Source organism: Mixophyes fleayi, chromosome 9 (assembly GCF_038048845.1).
Source record: "Mixophyes fleayi isolate aMixFle1 chromosome 9, aMixFle1.hap1, whole genome shotgun sequence".
Lineage (NCBI taxonomy): Eukaryota > Metazoa > Chordata > Amphibia > Anura > Limnodynastidae > Mixophyes > Mixophyes fleayi.
Genome location: NC_134410.1, coordinates 12,254,817 through 12,275,568, shown reverse-complemented (window position 1 = coordinate 12,275,568; position 20,752 = coordinate 12,254,817). Strand labels below are relative to the sequence as shown.

Here is a 20,752-nt window from a genome sequence, read left to right as displayed (position 1 = left end):
GTTTATTATTATTTTCCAGTATTTATAGTGTGACAACATTTTACTTAGCACTTAAAAAATGGTATACCGTTATATACCGGACAAGTAAAAGCATTGGGTTGAGATGCACTGTTTAGTCTTAATCAGACTTTCCACAGCAACTTTGTTTAAAGTAAAGAGTATTTCCTCCCCCCACATCCCAATGCTTACACTCAATTATTATTGAAGGCTGCCAAGATGGGTCAAAAGGCTCAAATAGCAAAGCAGAGCATGCTTGCTTACTTTTTCTTTAAGCGATTAATTTCCAGATCTCTGCTCATGGCACTGCATTTTAATCAAGCAATTTTCTATTACTTGGGAGACTGCAAGCCAGTTTCACAAATCTATGATGCTTTAGGCTTCTGTGCACTCAACTCTCCACTCCAGTGATTCACCTGCTAAATAAACCTTTTTAAACACTTTGGTTAAATCATGTGTATTAATCCATACAATTGCTTTAACATATATTAAATACTGGGTTTAGTTATCTTTTTGCCTTTAGGAACAGAACAAATTAGAATTTCGTTACTACTGTCTGACAGCAGAACAGAATATTATACGAATGTCCAAATATGTATTCCCTGTACGCGTTTCCCTTCAAAGTTGTTTCTACCGTTGCAGCTTTTGTGCATTTTACCTAGTAGAGCAACATATAACATCTAATATTTAACAGCACATGAATAATAGGAGGACTACAGTGATATAGCTGATTTTCTCAAGACGGATATTTATGTACATTGCAATTCAGATTGTACTTAAGCTACTATTAATGTTAGATTTATCAAATGTGCATTCTTTATGTACACTTAAATGATCCACATAAATATTCGTAATAATATTATACAAAGTTTTTGCCATTTATCAGTTTGAAACAACATTTCGAGTATTATTTACAGAACATATAAATATATGTATAGGTTCAGTATCAGATTCTTATGAACATTCCTGGTTGCCAGACGGTATAATGTAATAGTCATTGAAGATGTAGGAAGTTCAGGCCACCTTCACTTGTACTTCCTGTGTTATCGCTCTCCTGAGCCTTGTTTCCAGGACAATTTGCTGCAAACACATAATGGGTTAATATGAAGGGAATTGCGTCACAATATCCATATTCAGCAGCTGTATTGCTAAAATGGGACTGAACAAACATTACTGAGCAGTAGATTGCAAGCTCAAGGGCAAGTAATTGATCGTCAGTATGGCTAATCCATCTTCTTTCATTGCTCTAGCTCTGTTACTATCTAATTTCTTTGTCAATCAATGGTTCCATCTTGCTCTGATCTGGGAATCAGCTTCCACCACACTCACTTATTATGCTTATGTAGTACATTACCCATGTTCTATCTGCTTTTCTTGAGCGTGCTAGAGCCTAATGTTCCTTCCACACATCACCCAAATCTCTGATCTACCTTAAGTATGGATCTCATGAGTAGAAAAGTAGCACCAAAAAGAGAGGCATGGCTTATTGGGGGACTGTGGCATAACTTTTACAAAAAGTTAAGAATATATTGCGTCAGAAAAGAGTGGCGCTGTTGGGAGTCCGTTCAGTGATTCCGTAAGTGAGGACAGGGCTGCATGTGACAGGGGCAGCCCCATGATACGAGGAGGGGAACAGAATAACGGGGAGACGTAGATTTAGAGGTAGATAGTGGAGGAGCAGCAGTTCTCAACAGCAAGGAGCATGCACATGAAGCTCCTGTCTCACCGACAGGGAAGATGGCAGGGTCAATAACTCTTCATAATCCGACTTGTTTGTGATGTCATCATTTTAGTTACTGTACATTATATTTGAAATTCATAAAAGTACATGGCTTGGAAGAGTCATGGAACACTTCAGTGACTTTCAATGTCCTAATAACTTACTTAGAAATATATATTGTGCTACATTTTTCTATTTTAAAATGTATACTGTTAATACTGTGTGCCTTATTTTAATTTAGTGATCCTTCTCCCCCTGCGCTGGGATTTCCTATGTGTTCTTCCTTATGTCTGTATTTCCTATCCCCTCCTCTTTTTTTTTTCTGTACCCCATATACCTTTGGAAAAACTTAATAAAAATATTGATGCAAAAAAAAAAGAAGGAATATATATTGTACCAAATATATCAATATGTAAACTATTTTTCTTGGGGGGGACGGGACTTTTACTTCCTCTAGATAGTCAAGTTTAGTCGTCTTCCCTTATATTATTTGCGTCAGCACAAATAGAAAGAAATGATATATATCGTATTCCATTGTCATTTTTAGCAGGTTCCACTTCAGCTGTTAGTCTCCTCTCACCTCAGAGGTCCAGATCCTCTTCTCCTTCCTCCTGCATTAGAAGACGATCTATCAGTGCCCGGAATATCATCTCCCACGGCACAGTGCGGTACACAATGTATAACACCTCCCCCATCAAAACCAGAAAGAAGAGGCCAAGGAAGGAGAGAAAAACTCGGTCAGCCACATGGACAACCTTCATTGTGGTGCTGCGTTGCTCCCAGGGGACAGTGTCTGGTGAGGGTGTCACCCTTGCAAGGACTTCAAAAGGATCTCCCTCGTGATCATCATCATCATCAGCTAGAGGTGTACCCAGGAGGGGCGTGGAGGGGTCTTCTGTGTCACTGCTACTGGTGTCCATTACACAAGCCCAGAAAGGAGGCGGCAGGAAAATATAAGAGGGATATAAAAGAGAAATGAGGGGAAGGCTGAGGTAAGGAGAGGGGGACAATTATGAAGGGCATCAAACCCAAATAGATGCTAAAGGCAAGAAGAGACACATCACGAATGTAGACACCAATAAAGAGAAGCCAATGGGAGAATAGCTGGAACCAGATTAGGGGATGAGGTTTGGACAGTAGAAAGAGATGGAAACACCATTGGAGAGAGATTCAGGAGGGGGGAGAGATCAGATTCTGTTATCAGAGGAGACGTCTCCTAATCTGAGGACGAGACACACACGGAGTCAGCATGCAGCAGATTAGCAGCTCACGGCCCATATGTCACCTCATTATTTCTGCTGTTACACCTCAAGATTAGTTCTTGCTCACATGTTACACAGATGGGATCTATTCTGTACAAAAAACATTATTCAAGAAACAGTTGTGTAAAAAAACCAAAAAACAAACAAGATATTTTAGAGCACAAATTACACCATATTTAAAATAACAACAAAAAAAGTGTAAGGCAGCTGGTCTGGTACTACTACATGTAGGGCCTGAACATAACCTCCTGAGAGTGGTACTTAATACCCTCACCGAGTCTGATCCACCCAGGTGGATGAAGAAAATAATTTATTTCAATGAAATATAGTTTTGGTTATTGTTATTGATTTAGTGCAGTGTAATTTACTGACAGTCTGAGGAACTTATGACCCAAACAAGAAGATTATGTTAAAATGTCCTCATCACCTGCACACAGTGGTAGCAGCCATTTTATGGGCCGGAGAGGAAACATCACGGGCAGCACGGTGGCTTAGTAGTTAGCACTTCTGCCTCACAGTACTGGGGTAATGAGTTCAATTTCCAACCATGGCCTTATCTGTGAGGAGTTTGTATGTTCTTCCCGTGTTTGCGTGGGTTTCCTCCAGGTGCTCCGGTTTCTTCCCACACTCCAAAAACATACTGGTAGGTTAATTGGCTGCTAACAAATTGACCCTAGTCTGTGTGTGTGTGTATGTTAGGGAATTTAGACTGTAAGCCCCAATAGGGCAGGGACTGATGTGAGTGAGTTCTCTGTATAGAATTAGTGGCGCTATATAAATAAATGGTGATGATGATCATGCAAATTTGAGCCAAATACACAGAGACACATTAGCACAAAGGAGTTCTATGGAAACAACCTAGGGGGAAAAAAGTCTTAAATACTGTAAATGAAAGCTTGAAAACCAATAAACCAAAATACATGTTGCCTTAGATACAGGAGTTGCATGTATAGGTAAACGTTCTCATGCCTTGACAGAACTAGAGATATTTCACATTGTATTTACATTTGTTAGGCAGCTGAGTGTAAGCTACTGTCCTATGCTCAGACATTTGTGGCTCAGTGTGGTTAAGAGACTAAAAGCAGTGTCCCTTAATCGGATTACAGGAAGGAAGTGAGCTGTAGGAAAATATCTTCCCTCACAATCACGTTCTGCCACATGCATTACTCACCACTGACAAGAATATATTAATTTTATATGGTAAAAGCTCAATGATCCACTGAGGGAAGATTGGGTGGGGAGTGAAGTGTCATACAGAGGGATGGCAGGGACTGACCTGCTTGTGTTCTATAGGACTGCACTGGCAGCAATGAGATAGGCAGTAGCTGGGAGAGCCTACATCTGGTTACAGGAGGAATCTTAGACTGCCGCTATATACAGCCTAGCTTGGGCCTGTCTCCGTATTAGCTTGTCCACCAATCCAGGGCCCGCCATATGGTCAGATGCATTAGAGCCCACATGGGCTGAGACCAAGCAGTGTCTCTGCTGAGATGTCAGCCCTGCATGTTGTCGTGGCCAACGAGTCTGGCCTGAGGCCTTTACACATGACAAGCCTTCGGGATTACCACGGTCACGTCTGTTTGGAGACCTTTCCAGTTACTAATGTCACTTACACACAGTGGACACCGTTATTTTGTGGGTGAACCAATAGTTAGCAATGCTACAGATGTAATTTGAGGAAACCATACAACATCCTTTAGCCGCAAGCTGCAATTACAATTTATAGGCTGAACAGAAGTTTTAGTACTTCACAAGTTCCTAGTTAAAACAAGGCAATTGAAGAATTAACAGGACATATTTATTAAAACAACTGTAAAAGCTTTGCAACCCAGATGGGTGTTTAGAGCAACACCAGAACCTGAACATAACTGCCCCATCAGAGGTCACAGACATAGGCTTTTATTGGCTGGAAGAAGGGAACCACAGACGGTGATAACATGTCCCAGGGGTGGAAACATTCCAAAAATGTAAAGGATACTGACGAAACAACTAATCAAACAAACAAATATGGTCTAAGCAAATGGAAACGGTCCTGGAAAACTATGAGGCTCAATTGAATGGTCTCCACTAAAAACAAAAAAGTAGTAGGACCACGAAAAACTTCCTTAATCTCCTTATAACATTAGGGAAGATTAGGTCAGTCAGCGACACTTTGTAACATTGGTGAAACCTCTCCATCCATCTGCAACAACGTTGTACTTGCGAGTGGTGATGTGGGGGGAGTTTGTGATGTGAAAACAGATTCTGGTAACATTTTCGGCTGTGAACACACAGACTGTGGAAAGGTACACACCTCTGTTGTGTGCGGCATCTCCGAAAACTCTGCTGATGACTTGGATAAAGTATCTTTCAAACAAATTCCTTCCAAGTTCACAGCTTGGTCTAGTGCCGTCAACGGCGAGTTGTCGGTAGAGGGGTCTGGCACAGTGACAGGGGGTGTTGTTAAATTTGGTGCAGATACATCTTGTGTCTGGCAAAGTACTGTGTTACTTTCTATTGATGAGCAATCCAGCACTCGGTCAATGTCTACCTGAGAACTGCCATGAGAGTGAGTAGGTGACATACATGGACGATGGACAGAGTTTGTTCCCATTTCAGGGTGCTCCTGAGAATTAATTGGGAACGGGTTTTGACTACGGCAGACTATAGGCTTTGCTGGAGACGAATCCTCATCAGGCGACCCCAGGGAGCACGCAGAGGATTTATCATTATCATAGTGGAGTACAGAGATTATCGGAGGTGAATGCCTTTGAGGAGAGTTGTCCATGAAATCATCATGGTTGGCTGAAGTAGAAACCGGAGGTGGAGGCCTCAGAGAGTCGGCAGTGGGGGCTTTGTGATCGGAGAGAAGGGCAGAATGTGTAGAAGAACAATCCTCTTGTCGAGAGTCAAGAGAATTTACATGAGGAATGTTCATACAAAAATCAGGAATGACTGAAGTAGTAACCTTACGGGAAGACCTCATGGAGAATACACTGGGTATATCATGATGGGGAAGAAGCAAAGGTTGTGCGATCGATGTGTCCACTTGTAGAGAGACAATGGATTGTGCCTGATATGTACAAGGCTGGGGATTGTCCATAGGGTCTTCCGTTTTGACTAGAGAAATAACTTCAGGCAGAGACTCTGTGGAACAGTCCGTGGGTGTATCGCGAGGGGTGAGGTGGTCAAGGGGGGTGTCCTCATGTCGATTGGCAAAGGGGTTTTTCTGACGCATAGAGGACTGGGGAACATCCATGGTGTCGTCAGGTGGTGTCTCCTGCTGAGGATGGAGCATAGAAGTCATAGGGGCATAATTCGGTGGACGGCAAAACAAGTTTCCAGTAGTGATAACGTTGACCAGAGGCTGCAAGATTAGGCCAAGTCGATGAATCTCAGCTGAGACACCAGCAATGGCCGATCGAACACACTCGGCCCCATCACGCACTTCCCCTCTTGTGGCTGCCAACTCCCTGGTCAGCTGGCACCTGAAATCTGAAAGTCCTCGCAGGAGATCTTGCTGGAAGTTGAGCTGCTCTGGGACTGGTCCTTTGGAGTACTGAGACTGAGAAGGTTGGGGAGCCGTAGGTTCCCCCACAACAAACTGCGTCACTGAATTGCTGTCCAATGACTCAACTCCGTCTGTAATAAAATAATACACATAAGTTTTCAGATTTACCTTTACAACTTGCTTAAGTTAAAATAAGTCAGTCCTTCACCCTGCATCAGTACCCCATGAGAGTTGTTTTTCCCCCGTATAGATCACGTATGAATATGAAATTATTACTTTTTCTATATGAATGAACATGTATACAGTTCTCACCGTCTGCTGTCCATACTGTATGGGTATGTGCCGGCTTTGTCTCCCATTGTGAATATTGGTACGTTGGTACTTCTTCATTCACCGTTTCCTCGCTCTCCAAACTGCTTTGTGGTTCCACACTAGGACAATGGGCTTCTTGGGGTATCTAAAGGAAATTAACTTGTATTTAATATGTGGATTCTGTAGGGGCATATGACGGGAGTCTGGTGTGAACATAAAAGCAGTATAATATAGCCACAGGGGCGGCCCCTCTTAGTCCTTGGTTAAATAAATCTACTTGGTTAAGTTGACTTAATGTTGTAAAAGTAACTGAGGGAACTTTTTGATTTTTTCTCTCTCAATATAATGCCCATAAATGACAAAGTTGTGTTTGTCTTAAAACAAAAACAAAAAGTATCCACAATAGAACATTTGCTTTGGGAAAGTAAAGTACAAATGAAAATGTTTCTCCCAGCGAAACCAACAGTGCAAAAATGGTGGGGCCGTCTCAAGTGTACATATGGAACCGATCTCGGCCAGCAAATTGGTCAATTCATAAAACAGTGGAAGAACTATATGAGATTTTAAACCTCTCCCTGCATAGTGGCCTAAACAATTATAGACATCTGGAGCCTGATTCATGTTTGAGTGCAACTTGCACATAAGTTGCGTGTGAAAAAAAAAGCACAGAACTTGTGCATAGTTACAAATGTATTCAAATCCAATCGGATCTCAAGCTATGTTTTCATTTGAATCTGGGTGTTAGTACATTCTGCCTAAGTGTTATTTACCATACGTAAGACACAAAACAGACTGCAATATACGCACATGCATATATGTACAATATAAGGTCACATCAGAACACAAAACTATTGTTTAGAACATAAAACAAAATAACATCTATTATCAGTATAATTATTTATATAAATATTAAATAGAACTTTTGTTTACATTAAATAAAGACGCTTTCAATGTGTACTGTACATACAACACTGTTATATAGTTTATCTTAGTTGTATACACTTGTTCTGTGATAGCTAGTGGCACGTATATGTGTAACTTTTGAATGAAAAGGGTGCAAAAAGATACAGCTAAAAACCAGCGTACTTACAAGAAACCCAGGACTTGAATCACCCACACAGAACGCCCTTAATGTACATGGACTGCGTTAGTCCGCTCCTTCCCTCCCCAACTCTCAAGTCATTGGTAGTCGTGTCATTTGCATGCAATTGCGTTCATTGGCATGAGATCCGTTTCAGTGGATGCACAGAGCTATTTCACGCAAGATACGCCACGCAAACTGACTCATCACTCTCGTGATGTGCAATTATGTATTTAAATTAAGTGTTAATTTTATCTAGTTTGGACAACAGCTACTAAAACCAGCAAATTAAAGGACATTTAACATTTCAAAACTTCCGTGAAGTGGCGCATGGCTTATCATGCATTTGCAAAACTGAGAATTCTGCATTTTTATTTACAAGTAGAAATAGCGGCTCTTTTACTAGTTCATAGCAGTGTGCTGGGGGATTATTCTCTTTTATTCCTTGCTTGATAACCCCCACCCTTTCAAGGACCTTCTGTGAACCTATCAACTGATTGAGCAACTTCCACTTCTGTAAAGCTACACAGAAACGTTGTCTCCTTACACTCCTAAATTAAATCGGCAATTTGATTCCCTTTGTCACATCTGTGGTAGAGTGGTTAGCATTACTGCCTCAAAGTGCCCAGGCCATGGATTCAATTCCAACTAGAGCTTTATTTGTGTGGAGCACAGTGGCCTAGTGGTTAGCACTTCTGCCGTATAGCACTGGGGTCATGATTTCGATTCCTGACCATGGCCTTATCTGTGTGGAGTGTGTATGTTCTCCCTGTGTTTGAGTGGGTTTCCTCCGGGTGCTCCGGTTTCCTCCCACACTCCAAAAACATACTGGTAGGTTAACTGGCTGCTATTAAATTGACCTTAGTCTCTCTCTCTCTCTCTCTCTCACGATCTGTGTGTGTGTCTGCGGAATTAGTGGCGCTATATAAATAGCTGCTGCTGATGATGATGATATTTGCTCCACATGTTTGCATAGGTTTCCTTCCACACACTAAAAACATTCTGGTAAGCTAATTGGCTTATGACAAAATGGACCCTAGTGTGTGTGCATATACCAGAGGACAAAAGGAAATTATTGTGGAGGCTAAACGGTTATTAACAGGTGCAGAAATGTTATATTAAATTTGGATGGGATAACCTGAAGGTGATCGTTTTTCTCCTATACATCCATTAACAGACCTATGGCTCTCCAGGCATTGTAGAACTACAAATCCCAGCATGCTTTGCCAGCTGATAGCTGACAGGGTATGTTGGGACTTGTAGTTTCACAACACCAGGCAGGGCCAGCTTTTCCATTAGGCATGATGGGCAGGTGCCCGGGGGCCCCACGGGCAAGGGGGACCCATAGGCAGGGCTCTTAATTAGAATAAATAATCCTGCAAAAAAAAAAAAAAAAAAAACCTGCAAAAAAACCTTCAAGGGTCACTGAGCAAGTACATCTATCTATCTCTATCTATATATATCTATATCTGTATCTCTCTCTCTCTCTATATATATATATATATATATATATATATATATATATATATATATATATATATATATATATAGGGGCCCCGGTGCACTGCTTTGGGCCCATAATGTTGTTAAGATGGCCCTGACACCAGGAGAGCCACAGGTTGTCCGAGCCCGACTATAAGTAGACATATTTACCTGTAATAACTCTACTTGGCGAGTGCAGACTCCAATCTCTGTGGGGTTATGTTCTCTGTGTGAGGAGAAATCACCAGGGAGTTGATTGGCCGCTTGACATCCTTCATATTTAAAATTCTCAGGCCAGGTATTAGGACAAAGTAGGGCGACCTGAGAGTGACAAACATACATGTCAACAATGGAGAGGATGGGATTAGGCAGGAAACATCAAGCAAGTTATGGATAAAAAATAATAATAATAATAATCCCAAAATGTATACAAGATGCTGATATCAAATCAAAATACCATAATATGCTTTGATGCAGCAGTGGGGGTCTATATTTGAAGCATTTGTTAATAAAACAACATGTACCTCACCCCCAGAGGCTACCAGGCCTGTCCTGAAAAGCGCTGGATCTCGTCATGACCTACTTGGGCTATGTAATTAAATATTAGTGCCCCTGGAACAGCAATGCTGCAAACCCAGTCATTCCAGTATAATGGCAGTGGTCAACATACCAAAAAGGAATAATATATATGTATATATATATTATTATTTTTTTCCAAAAGAGCCTTATTTAATCAATGTTTATTTGAAAACTGTGTGGGTTTTTTTTTGTTGTTGTTATTATAGGAGACAAACTGAAAAGTTGATCTATTTGTAAAGCGAGGTCCTGAAGGCGTAGGAGGTGGACACTGGTGTTCAGTTTATATTTTTGCACTGTAGGAGGTGTGTACCCTGATCCTAGTTTCGCTGGGAGAACCATCAAGGCCCCCTGGTGTAAACCCAAGGGACTTTGCAATCTTTATAAATTACCTCCTCTTTCTTCAGAGGAGCAAGAGACACAAACATAGACGTTCATTGAGAGGACAATAATAACTAACCTGCTCTTTAGATTCTGCGCTTGCAGGTTGTTTCTTTGGGCGCCCTCGTCGCTTCTCCTAAAGACCGTTATTATGAATTAGGCAATATAACGTTAATGAACATTTAAAAACTATTATCAGCCATAAATGTAAACCTTGATAGTGAATTGGTAGGTTTAATACTGATTCACTGTGTACATGGCAAACTTTAACATAAAGTTTGCATTTATATATAGATTTTTTTTTTTTTTTATCAATGATTAAAACAAACCTACAAACTACCCTAAATGCCAAAGGAATAACACTGTGCAGATAACACGCACCAGCAATAAACCATTTCAACCAGACATTGGCTTTCATCAGATTGACTTAGAGTAGATCCTAAAAAAGGATATGTTGCCATGAGTTACGGCATATGTATACACATTATATAATGTAATAGGCCTAATCTAACTCAGCATACATGTTGCAATGTCCTGTATTATCCTTCCCTTCCTCCGATATGTATTTTCTGAATCTTACCAACACCACGGTCACCGAAGCGACCTCCGTTGACTTCACCTTCTTCACTTTTTTCTTTTCCCTTATGATGTCCGTTAATTCCACCACAATGTTCTTCTGTTTCATTTTCTTCTTTTCCACAGAGTTCTGCTTCACCTTCACAATTTTCTTCTTCTTGATCATTGCTGTCTTCCTTTCTACTTTTTTATTTTCTCCTGTAATAGTATTTTTTTCCGCTTTCAAGTGTATCTTCTTTCCAGCCATCGTAACAATGTCCTCATTCATTTTTGTTAGTCTCACAGCAATTTGTTTAGTCATCGCCGAAAACTTTGACATGTTTGGTGCCTTATTGAGAAGCAGCAGTTCTGTTTTTCTGGGTCGTCCTCGTCCTCTTTTCTGGCCATCAAGACTTTGGAACGAGGTAGATGGTTTGTTTTGAACCTGGAAACAATAAGAATGGGAGTCTTTAGAACAGAGGTGAGTATCATATCTCATGTCCCTTCCTCCATTATTAGGTTTTCCCATGCTTTTAGTGAAACTCCCTTAGAGGGTTTGTCCACTTTTGGGCCAGGGAGACCAGGGTGGGAGAAAGAGAGGTTTCCACTGGTGACAACTCAAGCCATCCAAGGTCTACTAGCAAGGGGGATGTTTAGAGAATAGGTTACATGACTGGTGGCCACAGCTTCTCTCCTGTTCACTACATCTCTCCCGCCACCCCATTCCATCACCCAAACCCACTTTTTTTGTGTGTGTGATCAAAAGACGCTGCCCCTCGTCCTATAAAACACCATGTTCTACCCGCTACCAGGGAATGGTGAAGATTGCCAGAGTTGTGGTGGGGAAGAGGCAACTCATAGTAGAGCAATTATCTATTTATCCAAAAGTGGACAATCCTTTGAAAGATTCAGTAAACATTTTTTTTCTTTTCACCCGGCCTTTTGATTATATATCCACCCATGCCTCTCTTGGACGAGGTTTCAGTAAGAGAGGTTTGCTAGGGAAACATTTAACCAATAGAAACAGGAAACTCATCTTGGTCTGTTCAGACGAGCATCCGAGGCCATGCTTGGCTGACCAGACTGGAGAGCATTCCCTTCTCATGTTTTTTAGACCGTAATGGGGACAAACAGAGCCTTGTAATATATAATGAAAGCCGTACATTAACCGCATTGTTACCATACGCTGTTCCACTCCCACTGGTGTTAATGTGTGTCAGCTGTGTCTATCTTACCAGTATCTTTTTATTAACACTTCCGAGGGGTCTGCCGCGGCCTCTTTTCTCTACAAACTTCGTATCTTCATCTCTGTTACCAATCGCTCTCTCCGATTCTTCAGTCTTTGGTATGTCCACATTTAAAGCTCTGTTTATCGGTGGTCGCCCTCGTTTCCTTTTCTCTGGGATTCTTGTATCTTCAGTGGTGTAACTAATCGGTATCATTAACGTTTCTGTCTTTGGGATCTTTGCAGCTCTTTGCATGCTTTGTCTTTTATTCGAGACCCCCGTGGATTCATCTGTGGTACCATTTCCTCTTGCAGACTCTTCTTTTTTTAGCATATCTAGATTTACAGGTTTGGTTAAAGGTGGCCGACCTCGCCTCTTCTTCTCAGAGACCACTACGTGTCCACTTGTGTTATCACGTCGTCTCATCGACCATTGTTTTTTTGGAATGATTGCGGTCCTAGCTTTGGTTCCAGGTGGTCTGCCGCTCCCTGCTTTCTCCTGGATCTCTACAGCTCTCCAAAAGTGTTTTGACTGAATCATCCTAGAATTTGCCAAAGTGACAATCACTTCCACTCTTACTCAAGGACTCTTCTTGTCTCACCCCAATACGTGTCGCGACGTCACAGTAGTGATAAACGTACACAGCATCTCCAGTATCTTTCAAGGAAAATGTGAAAATCAGAAGTCATATTTATTTTTAAATATTCAGTTATATATTAGACAGAATTGGCAATGATCGTGTTGAAAGACTTTTAAGCATTATAGCATTTTTAAAGTTACGATGAACCACAACCTCAGTACATTGGGTACAAAACTAAATAACTATTTAAATAATATATAATTTAACAAAGCACTTTCAATAGTCTGAAGATTTGTGCAGAAAGCTTTTACTACAATAGTCTTACATTAAATCTCAATATTAATTATCTTACTAGCATGCATTTAATTTTCAAAAAAAATAACTTTACATGTTTTTTTGTATACTTCTTTTATTTCTTATTACAAATAATTGTAGAGAATAATAGGGTAATTTCACCATTATAACTGGTGACTGATACAAGCAAAAATACAATTATTAGGTATAGTTTAGTACTTAATCCTATGTCGACATAGAACTGAAACACAAGAATTGTGGTGCAGCTTATCACATGAAGCCATTACTTCATCTAAACTCGTTGATAAATAATGAATGCATAGTACTCAAACCTGTAAGCTGGATTCCGTGCTGTGACACACACATGCACTAAAATGTAGCCATATATATATATATATTATTCCTATATTCATTCAGTGCACAAACTCTCTCCCCACCATATCCGTTGTCATCACTTCCTCTTCCTTCCATAGTACACGCCTCTGGTACTGTACCATGAATATAGATACATCTCATCCATCTAGGTGTAGGAGGGGAGCAGTGAGGGAGATGCTGATTGTACTATAGCAGCTTTGCAACAATATTTCTGTCTAGATCTGCAGTTGTTTATCACTATCAGAGGCGGGCACGAAACAAGTCATCTGCATGCATCATGTATATGTTCTCTGACCACTAGGGGGCGCAAGACGCCAGCTGTAGTCAATAGCAGGATTACTATTTAAAGGGACGTTTAGTGATATCAATGGTCTGATTGTTGAACTTGTAAATTTTTAGTTTTTAAACCAACCAGCATTTTAAAAATAATAATTTCTTCCTGTCATCTACACAAAGTGTAACTAGTGATCTCTCTGAGGCATGAATGAGGCTCAAAGTGCATTAGTGAGTTTTATTTATAGGTGAGGTATTGATTCAGCCCATATCATCGCTGCGTCTACTGTGTACAAATTATATATGGGATAATATATCCCATACTGTAAGTTAATAAGGTTACAATAAGTCACTAAGGAGTTCACACACCATATAAAGGTGTACTGTTACAGGCCAAGTGCTTCTATACAGGTAAGCTGTAGCAGGGGGTGTATTAGTCATTATAACTCACATTTCCAGGGTGAATTAGGCTAATCTCAGCCTGTTATGTGTTGTGTGATTCTGTATACCTGGATTTCAGTGCACAGCAATCCTCATAATGACATGTTCACTACATTTTCAATAGTCCTTTAAGTAAATACCAACTTATAAATTCTGGGAAAGAAGAGCATGCAGTGAGAATTGCACTCTGTATATTGTCAATCCTGAAAGTTAGGGACAAATCTTTAAATTCTGTGAAAATTAGGGACAGGTGGTAACTATGCAATGATTGAGTTTGTGCTTACAGTGCTGCATCCACTACTCTATGCATTGCAAAATAGGGAATATTAATACTCTAAAATGTTGGTGATGAAAACTTCTGGGGGCTCTGCAGGTGTGCTAGTTCACTGCCTTTAAATGGCAGACGTGACGGTGTGAGCCACAGTCTCTTGATTGTGGCTTTTGATTGGTCCTCCTGCTCATACACACAAATCTCCCCTCCCAGGTCTTCAGTCAGGGCTGTGATAAAAGTACAAAGGGGAAGGAGCACCTTAAGAAAATATTTTCCTAGGTGGTAGTGTAGAGGTTCTCCAAATAATTAATACAGTTTCCCTCTACTCTTTGAAAAACTTGTGTCCTGGCTTTTCTCAGAATGCGGTTGGTCGCTCTCATCTCACCTTCTCCTTAACCTGCCAATACCGGGCTGCTAAGTCCCATTTGATCCTCTAGCTCCCCCTACATCTCACTTTCCTTTACCTTAACAAGCGAGATTTCACCTGCCCGCCAGCTGACTCCTATCGAGTGCTTTGATTTGGTGACTCATTTAGAGTTAGGAGTTGGAAAGGTGGGGTCGCTCTAGCTTAACTCTAAATTTCAGTGTAAAAATAAAGCTGAGAGGTTATTTATGTGCTTCATGCAAAAACAGCATTTTCCCTGCATTTGCACCCAGTGCATTGAAACACGGGTTGTCCAGGTGCCAATTTGCACTTTTTAGCTGCATTTTCTCTTAAGTTAAAATAAGGCCCATAGTCATCATTCACTGCATTTGTAAATAACATTACTTCATTATGAGGACTGTTCCCATTCACCACCAAGCTAATGTTTAGGATTAGGGTGCATCTGTTTCTTCTGGAATAACTTTATTTTTAATTATAAATGTTAATTTGTATATTGTTTTTCTTGGTTGAGATAACTGGTAACATATTGCAATGAATATATTTGTATTCTAGGCCTGTTACAATGATAAAGTAAGCTGCAGCAGCAAACTGCATTTGACATTTTTGGAACACTAAATAATCACACAGATTATATGTCATGACAATTTCTTATACTTTCAGGATCTAAAAAAACACTCTCCAGCAAGCTGTGGGCGTTGGTGATTGAGTCCGTCGAAAGCAATTACTGTGTGGGTTTGCCAGAAAAAAAGGTTTATTGCTAGACCTCGGGGTTTGTGGAAAAGTGGACGACCCATGTAATTAGTGATATTTTAGCATTACGTAATGTACAATTTTGCTATGAATGTGTTATTAATATCAACGTTCTGCCACCTCTCCGTCTCCAGTATCTCTATCTCCAGGGCATACAGGTATTGCATATGGAATATCAAAGTAACATATAGACTAATCAACATCCACTTAGGCTGTTAATAATGGGATCTAGGTGGTGAAATCCTTGTTTTGTTTTTGTATTTTCTCTTTTTTAAATGTATTATATTATGTTTACTTGTAAAATATAACTGTTATGATTTATTAAAGCAGATTATTTGTGCCACCACATTTAGTATGAACAATTGGTTTGCTTAAAAACATTTTTTTGCCCTAGTCATTTCTATCTCCCTATCAATGTGGGACTTGTACATAAGACAACACTGTCTGGTTTTCTCACCACCCTTAGTGATTCCGCTGTGAAATAACCCAGAGTTCCTTCCTGCCCGTTCTGTCACTGGCTCCAGAGTGTCATCAAGTTTCTCGGAAATGTTGCCCTCCTAAGAAATGTCCCCTTGTTCTATGATCTCCAAGTGAGACTGGGCTTCCCCTCCTCCTGCTTTATTGGTATCTACAAATCGGGCATTTTTTTTAGTGACTTTTTTTTTAGTCAACAAACAACCATAGAGGCCCTCTCTAGTCTTCATCCTTTATCTAGAGGGGTTTATAACAATGTATCACAGTCTGATAAATAATGCATGAAAGAGAAAGACAGGTACAGATCACAAGGATACTCTCAAAACAGAGGAAAAGTCATTGATCTGAAATAATATGGACATAAGCTCGTTATGTATTTGTATTAATGAGAACTCTTTTACAGATGGTATCTAGTATATTAAGACTACATGCAATTTTTCCTCAAGCTTTCAACCATTGTTGCTGCACTATGGTCAGGAAGGACTGTGTGTGTACGTTAGGGAATTTAGACTGTAAGCTCCGATGGGGCAGGGACTGATGTGAATGAGTTCTCTGTACAGCACTGCGGAATCAGTGGCGCTATATAAATAAATGGTGATGATGATGATGACTGTCCTAAACTTTTCACATTCTTGACAGAGGTCCATCCATTAGTTAAGAATATTAAAAGAATCACAATGTCTGCTAGTCCATCATTCGCTTTGCTTCCATGCTCTATCCCAGATATTTAACTTCCCGAAAACATTGGCACATCTTAACCACAAGGAATTGCAAAATTGTCTTTTCTTTGGAAGAACCATAACAGACAATTATTAATAGAACAAGTTATGTGTACAAACTGGAACACATCACATGCCTATTATTTCCTGAGAATTTACTCAACCTGACTTATATCAACTATGACATTTTTATGGCAATGCATTTCCCTTGTATTTAGACTATGGGGCCTACTTATGTAGAACCACATTTTTGTTCTGTAAAGTAACATCTCTTATGGCCGCTGATCGCAGCAATGAGAGATCCTATTTCAGATTTATGATCCTATTTCAGATTTATGATCCTATTTCAGATTTATGATCCTATTTCAGATTTATGATCCTATTTCAGATTTATGATCCTATTTCAGATTTATGATCCTATTTCAGATATATGATCCTATTTCAGATTTATGATCCTATTTCAGATTTATGACCACCATCTTTAGACCATCGACCAGCAAGTATGATCTAAAATTTGAAGAATCGATATGAGGATTCAAAAGGTGAATGTTCATGGACAGAAACAGTAGTATGAAACAGTCCTTGTGCTTTCACCTGTATATTAGAACTTGAATCTCTGGAGGGCACAAACATCAGTGGAGTAAGAGATGGCCTTGAGCGATCCGGGAGTAAGTACAATCCTAGATCTGTTTCACACATCTTTCCAGTACTATTGGCAATCTTATTTTATCCTTAACATTATTGTTAATAAAGGGAAAATTGTCATTTCTTTTCAATAGTTAGATAATTAATTTTGGAGGTATCCCTCAATTATGAGGTTATTGATATATATGAATTAGAAAATACATTAATAAGAATAAAATATTTCGAAATACATTACATTCACAAAATGCGTCACATAAAAAAACAAGGCATCTTCTTTTTAACAAATAAATTAACTAAAATATATTTTATCAAATAGTAATTGATTAACTTTTTTGGGATAATTTTAATAACATTAAAGGGCATATTCAATTAGGGTTCCGGTTCGCGGGATCGCGCCGGAACGGGCCCCGAACTTTATCCACGTTACCGCAATAATGTGGATTTTCGTTCGCAGCACATAGGGTTGCGTACGAAAAGCCACGTTATTGCGGTACCATAATACTGGCAAGAACACGCACTTTTCGCGGTAACGAACGGAACCCTAATTGAATATGCCCCTAAAATTCTTGTTAAAACTTGGAAGGTTGTTGAATCCAAAATTTCTCTTTTTTGGAGAGTTAGTTTTCTATTTCCTCTCAGCATAGCATGATTGAGAAGGAACGAGAACTTAAATGCTTGATATGAAAATATTATAATTTAAGTATGAAGTACTAGGATTTCCAGATCTAGCTAAATTATCAGACAACAACTATGAACAACCAACTTGTTAGGTTTGAAGGTAATATTATGCAAAATAATAGAGGGGTAGATTTGAGTTTAGCAAAGAATATTGACATTTGTTCCATGAACAATAGCTACATATAAACAAAAACGATCAAAATGTAAATAAGCCGTATATAAACATACCCATAACACATGTAAATAAACCATCTAGGGGTTAATGGGAACACTCTAAAAGGAAATACAAAAGATTATTCAGTGATAACAAATTACAATTAAAAATTACATCATCGATTAAAAAAGCATGACTATTGCCATACACATCTCAACAAATAATGTAACAAAACTAAGTTCTGTTTTTAGAACCTGACTGGAAAAACAATTCAGTATAAAAAAATGTTTTCAGGAGAAAATTGTGATGAAAAACTGTTATGAAATCAATTAACAAAGCACCTTCTTCCTCTGAAGAGCAGTCCCTTTACCCAATAAATAGCTTTACACTTAGAGGGAGAAGACATAGACCAACCAACAAAAAGAAACCCATTGAAACAAACATAACAGAAAATTGTATATTTAACGTATTTTCTCTCAAGCTAACAAATGACCAAGTTGAATTAGGCTGGGTACACACTACAGTGTTCACAGGCGATTATCGGGCCAATGAAACAATAAAGGACTATTCAGCCAGATATCGCATTAGTGTGTACGCTGCAATAGTCTTTATACAGACAGGAGAGCTTAATATATATTAACAGCAAGATACCAAGAAATAACAATGATCGATTAATAAGTGACAATTTAAACAGATATTACAACCACTTTCCCTGTTTTAATAATGTTTAAGAAAAGGTTTACACAGATCTTGAATCGCTATTAACTTTTTTGCACATTATGCCTAGGGACATTATATCAGGCTTCTTGTGAAAATTCTCCAAGAAATTGTTTTCTGTAACATAAAAATAGCACAGATCTAAATATTGTCAACAAGCATTAAGAATATGATCAAATACTTCTATTATGATCACAAAATTAACAAAGGATTCCACTGAACCCTACTTAATGGAATTAAAAATGGTGTTGTATAAAGTTTTATTATCAGGTATAATTAGTAAAGCTGAATATGATTCCACACTGGGGTAACCCATTGTTCCGTCATGTATCACCCACCCATTCATAAAAATCTTAGGTTTCCAACTGGCAACAAACAAATTATCTGCCACACACCAAAAGTTCATTCTAGATTAAATGCTTTTTATCCTTCAACAAAATAATTCCTTGTTGGAAGTTTTTACTTAATAGCCACATATGTGGGATAACCATGGGCACCTGCTTTGTTCCCTTCATTGCCATCTTCTAGATGGGGTTTATATCTGAAGTTAACAATAATGATTATCAATTAAAATGTACAAAGTCCAAGTCTAAAAAGAAAATCCACTTGTTGGATTTAAATATCTAAATGAACAAATATATAATAGAAACACCTACCCATTCCAAACAAACTAATATAAATGATTTAATCCAGCCAGATGTCATAATTGGAACTGGAACTGTATTAGCAATATACCCGTTAGTCAAACTAGTCTTAACGAATTGCTCTTTCTAAGAGATATTTTATGTACAGGACTAACTTCGATAAAAGAAATTCCTACAAAAGAGTTATGTTCAGTCAATCAAAATGACATCTAATTTTTGCACTGCTCGGCAAAACTGGACAAAGCTGTGAGCCTACTTATGAAGGGACGCTGTATGCACCGGAAAAAAAATATTTTTTGAAAAGCGTGGGCGACGTATCCCATATTTGCCAACTCTCCCTGAATGTCAGGGAGTCTCCCTGAAATAGGGGTGATCTCCCTCACTCCCTGAAGAGTCTGGCATTCTCCCTGATGCTGAACCAGTACAAGACGCAGTTGGCTTCGCCATCTGTGGCATGATGACACGGTTCAGAAATTGTATCCTATATTCCATGTATTGGTGCCTATGGAGGCGGCCATTTTCATGGAGACCAAGATTTAATCAAAGACTGACAGGTAAGACAACATGACTTCAGTAATGGCGATAGAAAGGTAAATGCCACTTCAGTCTCTAGAGATTCATTAGCTCATACTTGCCAACTTTTTGGCGTTGGCGTCTGAGATCCTCCCTGGGGGAGGTGGGCGTGCAGGGGGCGGGGCTCCAAAATTGCGTCATTTTGGACTACTGATCTGAATTTTTACTGTTCATTCAAAATCTCAGGGTGTGGCCAGATTTAGGCAGCTGAGCATCCCCATTGGCTAACCCCTCATGCTGAAACTTGTAGTTCAGCGTCAGCTGGTTTCCTCTTCCTGTCATTAATATTACAAGTTTCTGTATCTTGCCCAGTCAGTCACATCCAAGGTCTCTTTGACAACAATAAATTCATATCCACTTAACCCCACTGACATAATACACAGTAACAGTGCAGCAGTGCACCCTGAAGAGTTTTAAAGCATTATATACCGAAATTTGATTGGCTACAGTTTTTCCCGCCTAGATCCCCAACAGTAATTGGCAGCCAACGATCCCCACGAATCCGTTTATTCCCCTCATCCCAATTGGTTCATATTGTACCTCAGGGTTTTCCCGCTTCCAGAAACAACTCGCTGATTGGCTGTTGTGGGCAGCGAGCGTTGGATAAGAAACCCCGCCCTCTTCTCGGGGGAAAAAGGAAAAAAAAAATTGGGTACAGTTTGGATCTGCCTTCTCTTTTTTTTCAGGAAACGGTTCC

The 20,752-nt window shown here is 39.5% G+C and overlaps 1 protein-coding gene and 1 long non-coding RNA gene across 7 annotated transcripts in view; one reads left to right on the top strand and one right to left on the bottom strand.

The window, feature by feature from the left end:
* Positions 1–4,755: 4,755 nt before the first annotated feature.
* Positions 4,756–20,752, bottom strand: part of LOC142101950 (uncharacterized) — a 389,962-nt gene continuing 373,965 nt past the window's right edge. The window contains exons 1-7 of one of the 6 annotated variants that reach the window (XM_075186418.1): positions 20,596–20,720; positions 12,092–12,739; positions 10,882–11,301; positions 10,381–10,437; positions 9,516–9,665; positions 6,782–6,926; positions 4,756–6,600 (exon numbers count right to left, since the gene is read on the bottom strand). In XM_075186418.1, coding sequence (XP_075042519.1) covers positions 5,117–6,600; positions 6,782–6,926; positions 9,516–9,665; positions 10,381–10,437; positions 10,882–11,301; positions 12,092–12,622 — 2,787 coding nt within the window. In that variant the 5' untranslated portion in view covers positions 12,623–12,739; positions 20,596–20,720 and the 3' untranslated portion in view covers positions 4,756–5,116. The other 5 variants (XM_075186419.1, XM_075186421.1, XM_075186420.1 and 2 more) reach the window with 5 other exon arrangements.
* On the top strand, positions 13,659–15,797 carry LOC142101954 (uncharacterized). The gene is made up of 2 exons (XR_012679167.1): positions 13,659–14,015; positions 15,362–15,797. It is a non-coding gene; the product is annotated as an uncharacterized LOC142101954 (long non-coding RNA).